At 38.9% G+C, this 16,823-nt stretch overlaps 1 protein-coding gene across 2 annotated transcripts; it reads right to left on the bottom strand.

Moving 5' to 3' along the window:
• Positions 1-1,289: 1,289 nt before the first annotated feature.
• On the bottom strand, positions 1,290-16,058 carry sncgb (synuclein, gamma b (breast cancer-specific protein 1)). 2 transcript variants are annotated; one of them, XM_021317943.2, is made up of 6 exons: positions 15,810-16,058; positions 11,438-11,479; positions 9,541-9,668; positions 6,467-6,484; positions 5,413-5,454; positions 1,290-3,669 (listed from the first exon to the last, which is right to left on the bottom strand). In XM_021317943.2, the coding sequence occupies exons 1-6, from the start codon at positions 15,928-15,930 to the stop codon at positions 3,661-3,663; spliced, it is 360 nt and encodes a 119-aa protein (XP_021173618.2). In that variant the 5' UTR covers positions 15,931-16,058; the 3' UTR covers positions 1,290-3,660. The 2 variants fall into 2 exon arrangements, with proteins under 2 accessions (XP_021173618.2, XP_012720829.2); XM_012865375.3 differs by lacking the exon at positions 6,467-6,484 and having other exon boundaries at positions 15,810-16,055.
• Positions 16,059-16,823: the final 765 nt, after the last annotated feature.

Here is a 16,823-nt window from a genome sequence, read left to right as displayed (position 1 = left end):
ATAGTAAACTTTTAGTTTGTAAACTAAACATTTAATTTGAGGCTAAATATTTAGTTTGGGACTATCTGATTGGCCTAAACAGCAGAGAGTAGAGACATTTAGCTTAGATGAACACACAGAGCTTAGCTAAAACGAAACATAACCCTTCATTCCTTTCCTTTTCATCACACTCATCACACTGGTATATTTGGTATAAGATCCACACCCAAAAACTTCCAGTTTCTCATAATTACATGCATACTAGTTTCCCAAAGCTTATCTCACACATAAGGGAAGAATTGATTTTTATTCATTTTATCTCTATGTTCTAAGTGGCTTTAAATACTCAAAAAGACTTTAAAACTCTTCAATAATGTTCAGGCTTGTATTGCATCATCTACATTTGTTTGTAGAGAATTTTCCAAGTTAAATATTTAATTATCAAGCTAAATATTTAGCTCCATAGTAAACGTTTAGTTTGTAAACTAAACATTTAATTTGGGGCTAAATATTTAGTTTGAAAACTAAAAAGGAAGCATCATGGGTCCCCTTTTAAAGTATGAAAATGTGCTTTTAGCGTTTTCAAGGGTCTGGAAAAACTTCTAAGTGTATCGTTACACATATTTGGACAGGTGGAGGTCAACCTGAAATCTTGTTTATGACAAGACCTCAGCAACAGTAACAATTACCTCTCTATGGCTATTGCTGATGTCTTTCCATATTAGCATTGTAGCAACAAGCACCTGTTTTCTCTACATCAGCAAATAGCCCAAACTCCAGCTTGTACAGGGATGGTCAAAATTGTTGGTGATCAATTAATCATGTCCATTAATTATAAACTTATGTGCAGATATTTTCATTATATGGAAAAGCTCAGGTTAGTCAGATTAGATGGAGATTGCTTGTCAACATCAAGCTTCAAATCTCACCATAGATTCTCACTTGGGTTTATGTCCACTACTCCAGGCTACAAATTCTTCAGTCTTTTACAAGTTTTATTCCAGGATTGAGCTGTTTCCTTCAACTCCATGTCCCTGCCAAAGAAATGCATCCCTTTCCTTTACCATGTTTATTGATTGAGGCGATCTGTTCACTGAGTCAGTTTTGATGTCATATAGCATTTCCATCTGAACCAAGAAGTTATTTATTTATTTATTTTTTTGTCTGCTTCTTCCAAATACCAAATTTTGTATCACACACCTTAATACAGGTTAACACATATTTTTTTAAAGCTTTACTTTTTGACACCTTGTTTGTAAATCACATTTTAAACCAGCTCCACAACAAATCAAGACGTCGACACCATAGCTGGATTTCAACAAAACCTTTTTTTTTTTTTTTATTTCCACATTTACCGTTTATAAAATCAGCGATTATGACGTGATGCCAACTTAAACACAGTGCGTGACTCGGGTTAGTCGTGTGTTGTGTGGAGGGCGTTTGTGTTGCTATTTCTCTGAAGTGTTTGTGTCTCTGTGTGTGTTTTGAATGGGGGCGTCGTTGATCTGTAAGGCAACATGCAGTCGTCAGTTTCTGTTGACTTCAAATTAAAAAATGCACACACGCTTTTCTGGCTGGACCTCCTCTATTGTGACACACACACACGTACGCACACTCGTAAAGCGATGAATGCTGATCCTGGGTGGAGAATTGATGGTGTGATGCTCAGCGATGGGGAAAGGGACTATCTGATTGGCCTAAACAGCAGAGAGGAGAGACATTCAGCGTAGATGAACACACAGAGCTTAACTAAAACGAAACATAACCCTTCATTCCTTTCCTTTTCATCACACTCATCACACTGGTATATTTGGTATAAGATCCACACCCAAAAACTTCCAGTTTCTCATAATTACATGCATACTAGTTTCCCAAAGCTTATCTCACACATAAGGGAATAATTGATTTTTATTCATTTTATATCTATGTTCTAAGTGGCTTTAAATACTCAAAAAGACTTTAAAACTCTTTAATAATTTTCGTGCTTGTATGGCATCATCTACATTTGTTTGTAAAGCATTTTCTGTTGAAATGAGCTCATCTATTACTAGAAGTGAGCGCTTTTCTTTCTGCCCAAGTGATTTAAACTCATAACCTAAAATATCCAGATAAAAATTCAATTTCTGTTTAAACAGATGAAGCAAATAGAATTTGCTGCTCATAAACCAGTCATGATTGAGGTAATATGAGTCTTTTCTTAGCTCAAAAGGTTACATTAACTTAATTATTTTTGGTTCAGTACCAAAACAATAATAATCTGTATTTTTCATGTTTACTAATCGTTTATTTTGAAGGATGAAACTTTAGTCGTGTTGGAAAATGTTTTATCTTAAATCTAATAGCTCATCAGTGGTGTAGATTCTTAAGTAGAAGGCAACTGGCCTTCATCTCTTGCTTTTTGGAGATGTTTCTCCCTCTCATCCATCAGGATCCTTCAAGTCTGGACCTGGTTGGAAGAATCAAGCTTATAACTTGCAGTCAGAACAATCCCTCTATGTTAAGATCACTAATCGGGCCACTAAGGTCACATGACTCACTGGACAAACCTCGATTTGGTTCAATGTTTGGTTCGTTGTCGCTTAACGACCCAAACATTTCACCTAACGATGTCAGCATACGTGTCCTGGTCAAAAGTTTCAAGGTGTGACTGACTGCGAGACTGCTTGAGGAGACACTTAAGATACTTGATTCAGAAGGTCTTCAGCTTCGGGTTCATGGTTTTCCAAAAATGCTCGCTGCCTGCGTACGCTTGATGGTTTTGATTAAAACAGCTCACGCTGAAGGTCAGATAAGAGATTGTCCAGTTGTACAAGTTGCAGGGAAGCTTCCTCTTCGCCCAAATCTAACCAAACCAAAGCAAACTGATTGTTGAACGCCCAAAGATCTGTCCCCCCCTGCCCCGACTCTGCAGACACAAACACGTCACGGCATGGACCGACGTCTGAAAGTGCTCATGCATAACATCACATTGCATTGTGCATCACTTCTACTGCGCTAACTGTGTTTCTAAATGCTGAAGCGGACACATACACACAAAGCCGGACTTTGCGACACGTAACAGCCGTCCTATAGAGAACACCATGGGGAACACCTGCTCATGCATTCTACTGACACAAACTGAAGCGCGGGCCTTTAAAGCATGAATCCCTGCTGAAAACACATGCACACAAGCTTGGACATGGACACACGGCCTGCAGCACACGCACACATCCTCTCCTGGTATTCCTTCGGTTTCACAATGACTTCTTCATATACTAAAACAGGCTTTTCTCTTATAATCTCCTACAGCTACTTGTTTGCCCTGTGTGTGGTCTGCTGGTATTTATAGTATGTATTGAATGTGAGTGTCTCATGCTGGCGCCTTATTGAGGTTTGTCTCCTTGTGTTTGGGGGAAAAGGGTGTAATAAATTTCTCAGTCGGGCTGCAAAGACACTGGGGTTTATCTACACGAACACACAGGTGAGGCGACGGGAAGCAGAGGAAAAGCCACGGGCTGCAGGAAGTTAGACGGTGAGGGGACAAGTGGCGCGAGGAGGGGGGTGGGGTGGGCGAGGTACGGCGTCTGGAAGAGTCTGTTCCCATTTTGGTTCCGAAAAGTCACAAAAAAATATGCTGAACATCTGAAGTCTGGTACGGCGAGGCGAGGAAGGCAAGGGGCAGCTGAAGGGTCCAGAAGAGGACTAGTAGCCCTAAAAGAGAGAAAACGTGGGAATGACAGAAGTCATGATTAGTGGAAGACAGATTTAGAGCTTTTCTTGACCACAGGAAAAAACACAGAAATGATTAATAATCAGCCTACGTACAATTTTTGATACTTAAGCCTTTTATTTTACAAAGATTATCCTCATAAATGGTGGATGACATCCTTTTTAGCCATTTCAATTTAGCCATTTCAATTTTGCCAGTTTTTGTTGTAGATGTGGTAAAATTATCTCAAAACCTGGGTGCTAATACTTTATACAGCTTATTTTTATGAATAGGACAGGAAATTTATCTCTATTGTAGATATGCGTATGCTTAAACAGATAACTATTTTCATGTTGCCATTTGCTGACTTATGACATCCATTAACTTCACCTTAGGGTAAGTTTGCTAGTATTTCCCATTTTGGACATGGAGTTGGAGATATGAGCCAGCAGAGGTCATGGATTACCAGTTGTATCTAACTGATTCTACTTACCTACTTTGACACCTTCTTCTGACTTTTGACTATTGAGCCGATGGGACAAGTGAATTTCTCCACTGTGAGATCAATAAAGCGTATCTTATCTCTTAAGAGTTCAGACTCTTTCCAAAGTAAAAAGTTAAGAATATTGTAAAAAATCTTAATTTAGGTAATATAGTAAAAAAAAAAAGAATGCAGTTTCTATTTACTAGTGGTTTTGTTAAAAATAAAACCAAAAAAATCATTATTGTTTAGTGTATATTTATGCTAATGTAATAACAGAAGAAATTATTTTCCTATGTGTTTAACACATCTTCATTAAGGCTGTCAATAGGTGTTGAAAGGAGGTCTAATTCATGTCCCTACTTTCTGAATTTAGATTTCAATCTCTCATCATAATTTACCAAAAACAATTGTGTTGAATGTCAGATTTGGATGAATATGTTGGATAAATTCTACCCAACTTCATTTACCATGTTTACTAAAAACATCTGTATATAAACTGCTTTCCACCTCCCACTTTTACGGCTGTTCAGATAGAAGACGACATTTTGCTCTAAGAGTGATGGCTTTAGTGGACTTACTACGTTCTGTCATTAGATACAGTAACTGTCTTTTGTTTTCCAGATGATCAGGTTTGGATGGAGAAACGGACAGATTTAAGAGGGAAAGGATGACAATTGTTTTTACAGATTTGATATTTTTAAATCAGGTTCATCTTTAGCACCTGATGTTTTTCTCTGGCTCTGCTTGTATATAGTTAAGTGATAATTTAAAGACACAATTCACGGACAGCAAAATCATATCAGTTTTGGATTTTTTACTAATTTTACTGAACTATTAATTTTTTATGGATTTTGTTTAAAATCTATGAAATCTTACAATACTACATTGCAATTCTCCATTTTAGATCTGCTCTGAGTTCCTTGGTCAGTCCAGTGAAGCTGTCAGAAAACTCCTTTGATTCTCGCAAAGAGGGAAGACAACTACTTGCTGTACTTATGATCACTCCCTAAAGGTTAACAGATTAAGACATTTTAGAAACTTTACTACCCCCCTAAACCGTGGTTCTGATATTAATCTGCAGCATTTGGGTGCATTTAGATGTTGGCAAACTACAAACTGGACCTCAACATAGCATAATCTTACGTTCAGCAAGCAAATCATTTATTGTATTCTCTATAAATTCATCTAATTCCCATATAATACTTCCTATTTAGGTTGCACTGTTGTTCATTCAGTTTCAGATCTTCTCCTGTTTTCTTACCTCTCCTCCTTCCCCACCTTGCTCCATTCCTCCATACTCTCCCTGTAGTGGAGAAAACAGGATAAATGGTTTAAAAAACATACCAAAAAAGGTGAAGTACTATTATTATTATTATTATTATTATTATTATTATTATTATTATTATTATTATTTGAAACAATAGAAAAAAAATGAGTTGGCAGCAGGCTAGAAACTTAATCCTCCCAGCATGTCAATACAACTGAGCAAAACTGAAACTTAACCGGCTGTTGATACTGAAAAATCAACACTAAGAGACATGCTTAAGGATACTTAGAGTTAGTTTGTTATAGTTTTTCAGTTTGTGAAGGTAAAATATGAGTTTACATGTCTAAGTGTTATAAACCAGCTGATGTGATAAGCTGGAGAGGACATAGATGGTTAGGAATGAAACATTTAGTGTAATTTAGTAAAACCGTTACCTTACACCAAGGTGAGCAGCAGAAAGGAAAGTGAAAGAAGCGGTATACAGGTTCTTACAAAAGCATTTATGTAGCTGGGAGGAAGTTACACAGGTTTCTTTTCTCTTTGTCCTTTCTAGAGTATGACTCAGCCATTTAACACATGGGTGCAGGGATCTAATCGGTTGTTTTGTTTAAGGTAATTCTTCTTCCGGAGGGTGACAATGAGCTCCAATCTCAAGTCTTGTGCAGCAGGTTTTCTTCCACGTTTGCTGTGTCTCCTACACGGCTGGTGTCAAACAGCGAACAGGAGAGCTTAAGACATTTTTCTACACAGGTACTTTCTTCTTGCAGCTTTTCTACAATAGGAAGGTTTCTGAGGGGTTTTTAATTACTTAAATTTACTGAAATAGGCATGTTATATATATTTTTGTTATTGCTTTCCCATCACTCCTCCTGATGCTCACCTGTGTTGCTGCGAGCCAGCAATACACCGCAGATTTTAAAGGAATAATAATAATAAATTAGACATTCAATGAGCAGCAGCCATCACTCTCCATGCAGGGCATTCCCCCTCCCTGCCACCAAACCAAGGTACACCTCTGACCCCCCCAACACTGCTGTCCCATAGATACCTCGTATACGGGCTCCTCCTATCCGGGAAACACAAGTGAGACACAAACCGCATAAAAAAAAGAAAAAACAAACAAAACAAATGATGAGCACAACAACAACAACAACATCAACAGCAGCAGCTAGTGGTCATTTCACCCTTTCACCGTCTTGTTCTTTCAAAGTTTGTGTACCCAGCTTTTCAGGAACATAAAGCAGCCGTCTATGGGAACATTTTGTATCTGCAAAGCTTCTATTTGTATTTGCCTTCAGGATGTTTCATATCCAATTATTTCAAATAGTTTTTATAACACTATAGGGCGGTAGATATTGGAACGTATTCAGTAGCTGGTAAATAGTTTGGAAACCATGTGAATGGTGGAACACAAGCTGTTCTAGTTTATGTGTCCTCCGGCTCCTTGGTAATTCATGAGGGCGCCCTCCAGGGATCCATATTTGGGTCCTGTATTCTTTACTATTTGCATGAGTGAATTGGGTTAAAAGGTAGAAAACAGCAGTTTTACTTGTAGCTGGGTGATGTGCTTTAAATTTTTTATGCTTCACCTTTAGCAAATGCTGCAGAGAATGTCTGTAAACTGCCGCTGATTTATCAGGAAGCCGTGTATAAATGCTTCAGATTTTTCTTGTAAGAAAACTATTTATTTTTTTTTACTTCAAAAGCAAATGTTTGTCTTTTAGTGTGAGAAAAATAACTTAGAAAAGTGTTTGTTTTGTCAGTACACAGCTATTGGGACATTTTAAACATGCATGCAAATTTATGTTTGTGAATGATTGGCTAAGTGTATCTGCAGCATTAAGATTTGTACCTGACTCTAGTTTTAGTTCTCATTATTGCAGTTTGGACAATTGTACACTGAATGAATGGCTGATTCTTCTTGATATGTTGGGAAGTTTGCCTCCATATTTACGTTTTCTCTTGATTCAGTCACCATGAAATGTAACCTAGGGTCAGAAAAGACACATTTTACCAACCATTCTTCAAATGACAACCGTTTATTTTTTGGGTGAAAGTACCTTTAAACTACTTGCAAACAGATTGTCAGGTGTTCTTTTCATTTGAGGAGGGCGACCCCCTAAAAAAGGCTTTAGACCTTATTACAGCCTTCCCGTGTTTGATTCCCAACCTTGAAGCCTTTGCTGTAAATGTTCCCTCTACTCTCTGCCCATTTCCTGTCTGATCACTGTCAATTAAGGCCAATTCAAGATAAGTCTTTTGTTTGATACAGGGTCCGAATCTGTCATGTATCATAAGAGTCAACTGGGCCAAACATGGACCAGAACTTAATACTTCCTAATATCAAAAACTTAAAACCATAATAACAAATATACATGGTATTTGAAAATTATTTGGATTATTAATCTTCATTGCAATAGTTAATAACAAAAAGAAAACTGATACGCAGTGGTTAAGCACATGAGTACCAAACTTTTACTTTTTAGTACCAAATATTTTCAGGTACGTTATTAAGAAGGGCGGGAACAAAAGGCAACGCTTGGGGGTACGACATGAGAGAGACAACTGACGAAGGGGTGAATTGACTTGAAGTGCAGCAACAACACACAAGACAGAAGCACTGACACAACAAAGAGCTAAAAAAAACTTCACACTCAAGCTCGAAGAACACAAGAGTTGGATGTGAGAACATTTAACAGAGAAATGAACAGAAACCAGAACAGATGATCACATGTCAGGAGTTGCTGTTCACACTTTAATTAAATAGCTGCAGAAATGTATGTATATTATCAACCATAAAATGCAAATGTATATCAATGAACCAGTTTAATTATTTTATTCCTTCTTCAAAAATAACATTTATTTTCACTTTCTGTTTATGGGTTTCTTTAACATTAAGCAATAACTAAAAAATGTAAACCTTCATACTTGGTAAAGAAATGGAGGATTGGCATAGGAAGATCACTAGACTTAGTTCCTGGTTTAATCACAGCGACATCTTAATTAATTAGGTTATACAGAAAATAACTTAAAAATAACTAAGCTTGTGTACAAATAAGTCTCACATTAACATGAACTATAGGTTTTTGTCTCTCTGGTCCATTTTTGGTTAAAACAAATATGTTATTTATTTGTGAGGTTACTCGCAGTGGGTAGAGTAGCCAGAAATTTTACTCAAGTAAGAGAAGCGATACTTATGACTCAAGTAAAAGTAAAAAGTACAGAGCAGTAAAGCTACTCCTAAAAGTACATTTTGTTCAAAAAGTTACTCCAGTAAATGTAACTAGTTACTACCCACTTCTGGTCATAACATTTCTGTTGTGGAGGAGTAATAAACATGAGACAGGAGCTAAGTCTGATCGCCTCGTTTACTAAACTTCCAACTCAGAACACCAGAGGAACAGAAACAGCTAAAAACAGACATATCTATAAATCTGTAGCCTGGGAGTGGGTAGAGCCCTCTAGGGTCTGCCACACTGTATTACAACGCTTTATAAAACTATTATTACTTCAGCTGAAAAACAGGAATCTGGGTTTTCGTTTGCTCTAAGGCAAAATCCTTTAAATTAACAGGAATAAACACTTGAAATGTAGAATTCTGCATGTAAAAAAATCCATATAACATTGGAGTTTCACATATAGGAGTGAAATATCCTTGTGTTTGACATGTCATGCCTTTATTTTAAGAAAATTATTTGTTAGGTCCTAAACCTGACGTTTTTGTTTATGTGCTTTTAGGTGGATTCAGACACACTGGAAGAAAAAAAAAGACCTGCTCTGAAATCTCGAGAACTTTGATGAGGGTTAGATCTCGTCTTCAAAAATAATAGTTCAAAGGCAGATATTTAGAAAAACCTTTTAAACAAGTGCATAATACTGAAACGAGTAATGTTTCAAACACTGTATTTTCAGAGTTGCAGTATTGCAATTAAAATGTTGTCTTTGTGTGTTTTGTGAAAGAAATGGCTCCATCTAGTGGCTATAGACCAAATAGCAGCTAACGATGCAAAAAAAACAACTTTTGTAGGTTTCATCAGGCTCCATTTGTTGATCAACCCAACAAATCGTTCAGAGCCACTCCACGAAAGATGAGGGCGGTGTAACATCTCCATGGTAACTGACCTGACTGACCAGCCCGGTTGATGCGGCGACGTTCTCAACCCCCTCGATGGTCGCCTGTGACACTTCGTTGGCTCCGGCGACTGCTGTTTCTCCAACGATGTTGGTCTGGTCCACGGTCCTGTTGGCCACTGGCACAAGAGAGACGACAGAGGTCAAGATACTGTCCAACTAACACGCACACAAACACTTTAGTGACCCTGTATCCTACTCAGACCCTCATTCTTCTTCACAGTACAACACGGCGCATTTAATATAGTTGGATGATGAATGGGATTCTTTTGTTTTTGCTGTGTGGGGGTACTGTGGCGTTCCCATCAGTAGGAAGTGTATATTTTTTCTGCAGCAGATGACAGTGGATCACATCCATCCTAGTTTGCAGAAATACAGCTTTCCCTGGAGACACTGGCAGTCCAAGGATCAGCAACATTAACAATCCAGATATCGATTTATATCTCACATTCGAGTCACTTTTGAATGTTTAAGAGGTCTCCATCTTTGCGTAGAAAATACTCAAGTTTCCCAGAGAGAAGATTTGATGTTTGGTGAACCCCAGGCATTTACCTGCATCCATGGATGTAGTTTAAAAGCTGCGAAGTTAGAGCAGTAGGATTTTTGGTGAATAGTTTCAAGCTATTCCCTATCAATATTTTTTAAAAAGTGGGCATAAACAAATCTGTCATATGATGACATTGGCATGTTTGAGAATCATTTGAACTGACATTGAAGCTGTTAAAGGTGCTAAGCCACATTATTTGACTTTTTTAAATTTATGTCAGTAGCTCATTCTGGTTGCATACAATGTTTTTATGAACGATTACCACGTCCTGCTGGCATATTAGTTGTTATTTTGGTGTTTTATGGTTTGTTTTTGCTCAGTTCTTAGTAAATAAAGCCTTTTATGTTTATTTATGTCAGCAGGGGTTAAAATAAGGGAGTGGCTAAAGGCTACGAGCATCTCCAGCGACACAATGCAGAATGGTCCAAGTTCCAGTGAAAAAAATGCACAAAGAATATGATACCAAGAGGGAAAAGACTGGAATGTCGCTGGGAATACAGTATAACCGATTGCTGTTCACCGAAGCGGAAGCTAAACCTGCCGAGGCTCAGATGTGACCGCAGAGTTGACTGATGTGAGTAAATGTTCTGATATGAAGCTCTTAAAGTTGCTGTAGATCTTTGAATTTAGTTAATAACGTTGGTCTTCGATCACCCTAGGCTGCCGCTTTATTGCGAGGCGTTGCATAGGGTCAGGCTCGGTCCGGTGTTATTTACAATTGATTTATAAATTAGGCAAACTAGCATTATGAAAGTTATGAGATACTGTCAAAACACTCAAGATGGAGGCTTGGTGTATATAACCCTATTTTATCATGATCAAATGGTTATTTTATATTACGTGTCTATATACCTTTTAGATTTTGTAAAACAGTAAATCAGTGTAGATGTAAACAGCTGAAGAATGCCAGTTTCATGCTTAACGTAAGAGCTTCTGTCCCTGAATAAAGTTTTCCATTCATCTGCCCTGAATGTTAAGTAGAAAAAGTGACAACACTTTTTCTCTGTCCTTAAACACAACAACAAACCACAAATACTTTAAGGAATTTTGTTTTGTTTTTATTTAAATAGGCCAAACTTTAGGGCATATTTATGGTGCAATGTATAAATGTTGATATTTTTGATGCTTCCAATTTTTGTTGCATCTAAAGCTATCTCTTCTATGAAAGTACATATAGCACATTTTGTCTTTCATCATTAATGTTTATTGCCTTTAACTAGTTGATTAAAACAGTTTGACAGTTTATTATTTATTAGCTGGAGTCAGCAGGTCAAATTCAAAATTAAACTGGAGATCGGTGCTGACCATAAAGTAATTGTAAGTAAACTGAGTTTTTCTTACCTGTGTTTACTGATGACACAACTCCTTCCTTCGTCTTGCTCCCTGCAGACCACAGAGGATAAAAAATGTTGTTAATCTATAAAACCTTTGCATTCTGGGGGCGAAAATTGACACATTTCACAGTTTTTGTATTTTTCTTAAAGAAGGACCTTTTTCCAATTTTTATTCCTTAACAAATAAAACCACAAGACTTTTACATAAAGTAGGAGCTTCTCTTTTTATTTAGTTTTTCTTTGCAAAACAATGGAGAAATACAGCGGAAACATGAAATTAATTGAACACAACCAATTTGACGTTTGTACATTTTGTCACATTGCAGGCACACAGTTTGGAGTATTTAATGATGATTTTATGTGATGGACCAGGACAAAGTAGTATTTTTTTTACCAATAAAAATCTGAAAACTGCAGCAAGCATTAGTTTTCAGCCTCCACAAATAATGCTTCGCAGGACCTCCTTTTACTGTTTGCACAACTTAAAGTCATTAGGGGTGCTCTCTACCAGCTTCACACATCTAGACACAAAGTTTTTGCTCATTTTTCCTTGCAAAATAATCAAAGCTCAGAACTCGTGCTTTGGGTTTGGGTTTTTGTTCAAGGTTATTTCCCCCTGGAAGATGCCAGTCTCAGGTTTTTTGTAGCTTCCAACATATTTTCTCCCGAGTTTCCCTGTACATAGCTCCATCAATCTTCCCATCTACTGTGCCTGGTTCTCCCCTCCCTAGTGAAGTAACGCGTCTCCACTGCATGTTGCTGCCACCCCCCATGTACCATGGTGCAGACGTTTGTTCAGGGTCATATATTTTGATGTTTTGCATTTAGGCTGATGGCTTGTAGCAAACTGCAAGCAGCACTTCTTATATTCTTCTTTCAACAATGGCTTTCTTCTTGCCAGTCTTCTACTTTGGCTAGGCTGGATATACCAACTAATGGTCTCCCACCCGAGCTTTGCATCACTGCAGGTCCTCCAGAGTTATCACAGGTTTCTTGGTCATTATTATTTGTTCACTATTGTTCTCTAATAAAACTCTTTGATCTTAATGAAAAAGCAGTGTTTATGCTAAGATTAAATTACACACAGGGGCAATTTGTTTATAGTTGACTTCTGACAGTCTTTATTTAAATATTTTTTTTTTTTTTTTTACAACTACCAGAGTAAAGAGGTCTGGATCCAAATGCACTGCAGTCTTCTGAGAATTTTATTTTCAAACATCTAAAACCATTAATCATTACTATCGGGCATATTCCCGATAAAATACACAGATGCTTGGCTAAATGTGACAAAATGTGAAAAAGATTAAGGGTATGAATCCTTTTTAATGCAACGTTTGAATGTTTCTTCTCTTCTTTTGTCCCATAAATCACTGTTAGGTTTGTTTCTTTTTATATTCCTACTTCAAGATATTGGATGTTTGGGATCTTTTAAAAAAATTGTTGACCTAATAAATTCCCAAACAATTAAAAACCACCCCACACCCTCTGCTCCACAGCTCTTTGCTCACTGCAGCATGAATCCCGAGCCGATTAAACTCCAGTTACATAATCTGCAGAAATGAAGGATGGATCGAGGGAAATATCCACTCTGAAAGATCAGAGGCAACAGTCAAAGGCAAATAAAATATGCAGAACATCAGCAGTGGCATCAGCTTGAGCGCCGTTTCCCTGTAGATTGTCAGAACAGATGCAGAACCTGCGATTTGCCTGCCTCATGCCTCCACACCACATTCCCCTGCCTCCTGCCCCCACCCTGGCTCTCTGCACGCTCTCCGAGGTACGCCATCCACGTGCCTGGGTACGGAGCAGTACTGCAGGACACCACACACACACACACACACACACACACTCACACGCTCACACATTGCAGTGAAACACGTTTTTTTTTTTTTTTTGCTCATTTCAATCAAAGGAACCCCCCTGAGGGCCGTGGCACGCTTTCCATCACCACTGTGCAGAACAAGCTGTGCCACTGACGGACTGTCGAGACCTTTTAAATTATGAATAAGAGCTGGATCTCAAGAGAAGGTGATGCACAGTACATGATTTATCAGAGCAAGAAATAATCCCAGCTATAAATCATAATCTCAATCTAAATCTTGCCTGACTAAATGAAGATTGCTTGGATTAGAGGGAATATTTTATGAAATATTAATGTCTAACGTCTAAATATGGTGCTCTAGTAATATATATATATAGATAGATAGATTGATTGATTTGTGGTTTATTAAGGTGAAAAAACACATGGTTACACATGTTTGGGTCTTTTATTGGAACCAATGTTTTACTTGCAGACCTTTTCACCGCTTAAAGTTGGTTGAATAAAGCGTTGAGTTTGAATTTAGTGTTCTTTATCTAAAAATAGGTAATCAAGCAACTGCATAAAATGGCCAGGGCTGCACTCAGAAGCTTTATTTATTTATTTATTTATTTTGATAATTATTGATATCGATCAATATTGTTTCCATTTTATTGACATGCTTTTTTCGTAAATGGTCCAGTCCTAGTTAAATTTAATTTTTTGTTATTTCACAAATGAAAAGAGAAAATCTCAAACTGTTTCTTATGTTCGGTGTAGAATAAACTAGTTTGAGTTTAATATGGTATTTTGGATTTTAAGCAGAATTAGCCCAGTATGGAAGCACTGAATCCTGCAATTTAGATGTCACCTTCATTAAGCAAAGCTTTACACTCATAATTTTTAAGCTACTTTCACTCTATTTGCTGTTGTTCCATGTCTGCTGGCTGATTTAAATGCACTTATGGAGAGCTAAAGGCGAGAAAAGGAAGCTGATTTAATAAAATATTAACTCCTGACCTCCACTCCTACTCTGAATAGTGCATGTGTATTGGGATCAAATGTGTGGATTTCAGTGTTTTCCTGCAATCATGGCAAGGGTACCTCATTTGTGCTGTGAAGTTACCATCTCATTCCATAAATATTTCCATATTTCAGGATCAATTCACTGTGGGAGTATGAAATTTCAATTTCCCGTACTCCATAATACACCGTTGCCCCGATGTGGCCAGATGGTTATAAGTCAAATTAATCAGAAAGTTGGGCATGATATCAATCTTACTCTGTTTCAATAGCTTTCAGCAGAACTGAAACAAAAGGCAGATAATGTGATGTGGTGTTAAAGTACTCACAGCATGCAAAAACCTTTGTCTGCACCCATTCCCTGTTGAACGGACATGCAAAGAAACAATAGAAAGCATATTTGGATCACCAGCAGGAGATATAACTTTAAAATTAATTCTAAAGAGCTCAGATGCCCCCAAGGCGGTACTGCTCTGGGTAAAAGGCCATAAAGCCCACACAATCAACCACGACTGCTTCTTACTGTTTGTTCGCAGGCTGACACATGTGCACTCAACCGCAGGCGGATACTGTCGCCTTTGTAAGAGACATCGACCCTCCTCACTTGAGCGAGCACATCTTTTCTCCCTTTTTTTCTCTTTTTAGTCTCTGCAGCATTCTATTTCTTCTTTCTGTGTCCGCATGATGGTTTCACGAGCTGGTTGTGCAGACAAACATGACCGGCACTTGCACACGATGCTGAATTAAGACACGATTAAGGAAAGAGCAGGGTGGGTAGGTGTCAGCTTGTTCTTTTTCTCCCATCTTCTGACATTGACTTCTGCATGCCCCTGTTTTAGGGCGCCACCATTAAGGTTTTGCAGCAGCAACCTGACGTCAGAGATGATGTGGAAGGGACGGACTGCGGCCAACAAACCGAGACTCCCGCTAACCTTCTCATCCACCTCCTACTTTACCCACCCCTCTGTCTTGTCTCCCCTCCCCTCCTCTGGTGGTAACCTTGAGATGTGACGCAGTCTCTGCTGGAACTAAAATTAAAAAACGCTGAAAATAGCAGCAAGAGGGGGAAAAAAATGGGATGCATTTTAGTTGTTTTTTTTTTTCTGCCAAAAATTTTCATTTCTAAAAAATAGTTTTAATGAATACCCTCATGTACCGACCTTCAACATTTAGCTGTGCTACATTTAGCATCCCCCCCTGCAGCCTGTTTCACTTGATGGATTGTGAATCCTCTAGACGTGATTAAAGCCAGCTCGTTTTTATATTTTTTGCCCCACAGACACCAGGTTTTCGCCAAGAAATGTCCAGCTACAACTTCTTTACCCCGTCTGAATCTGTCATCGTCACTTTTTCAGTCCCCACACCCTGCGTCCTGCAGCAGTCCTGCAGCAGGACCTCCTCCTCCTCCTCCCCGTGTTTCTCTCGCTTGATTACATCCAGATAGAAAACCCGAAGATAACCAGAGGGGGTGGGAAAAATGCTTAAAATAATTGCACATCAAACCAAAAATCTGGATGCATCAACTTTTCTAAAACATCTTCGTTTTCACGTTACATACCTACATACATCACCCCTTCTTTGGTCTTGGCCGCTGCCTCCTCCATCCCCGCTTTGGTCTTCTCTGCGGCGGCCACCACCCCCTCCTTGGCCATGGAGAACCCTTTCATCAGTACATCCATGGTGGGCGACGAATTTGCTGAGCTCCCCTGCTCTGTACAGGCCTGGCTGGTGCTTAGAGTGAGCGTGCAGAAGAGATGATGATGATGATGTGGGATGTCAGAGAGTGTGCGCGCGTGCCTCTTTTAGCTCCTCCTCTTGTTGCTGCTACGACAGAGCGCCGATAGCAGTGCACAGCGGGGCCACAGCATGCAGACTGAGGGAGAGAGGGGAGGGAGGAGAGAGCAGCTATCGACAGGATGGAGAAAAGGAGGAGGCCAGAGAGACGGCTGGATGCTGCAGCATTTTTCCTCCATGCAGCATCCCCGCCCCTACGACCACCTCTCATTCGTCACTCTCCAGTTATAATCAGTTCAGCCTCTGTGGTTGCATATTGAGACCGACTCTGGTCTGAATGCAAACCCATATTATGTAACCAGCCAACCAGCTGACATTTTGTCATGTAATCTCGACATGTGATGTCATTTCCCCCTCTTCCGCATCGGTTTGTGTACTAATCAATGCACTGCCTTTTCCCGGCCTCATTGCAACCGTTCCCATCTAATTAATGCACAGATAAAGAGGACCGGCAGCCATTTTGTCGTTGGGAAGGGATCAAAAAAGTGCTTCGTCATCTCCACCTGAGTGAGTCACAGCCACCTCCCTCCTCCTCCTCTTCCTCCTCCTTCATCTGTTTTACTCCAACATGCTGACTTGACAGCATTGCAGTTCTGGGAGGACACTGGTGCAACAGCGGAGCAGGATTTGTCTGTTCAGATTTTAAGATGGAGTGATAAAAAAGAGCATATGTGGGATGCAGAAGAAAACCTGCTGCTAGGTCTGAGCATTTTCTGCTGTTAGTGTTTGTACCTGATTCAAACGATGATAACTGCGAGGCCTTCTTGTTTTTACAGCA

This window comes from Fundulus heteroclitus, chromosome 10, assembly GCF_011125445.2.
Source record: "Fundulus heteroclitus isolate FHET01 chromosome 10, MU-UCD_Fhet_4.1, whole genome shotgun sequence".
Lineage (NCBI taxonomy): Eukaryota > Metazoa > Chordata > Actinopteri > Cyprinodontiformes > Fundulidae > Fundulus > Fundulus heteroclitus.
This window is presented reverse-complemented; position numbering and strand designations above follow the sequence as displayed.

Coding starts and splice junctions, on each gene's coding strand:
- sncgb (XM_021317943.2), bottom strand. CDS start 15,930: ATGGATGTACTGATGAAAGGGTTCTCCATGGCCAAGGAGGGGGTGGTG. Junction 11,480..15,809: donor AGAAGGGGTGATGTATGTAG/GTATGTAACGTG, acceptor TGTGGTCTGCAG/GGAGCAAGACGAAGGAAGGA. Junction 9,669..11,437: donor TGTGTCATCAGTAAACACAG/GTAAGAAAAACT, acceptor CTCTTGTGCCAG/TGGCCAACAGGACCGTGGAC.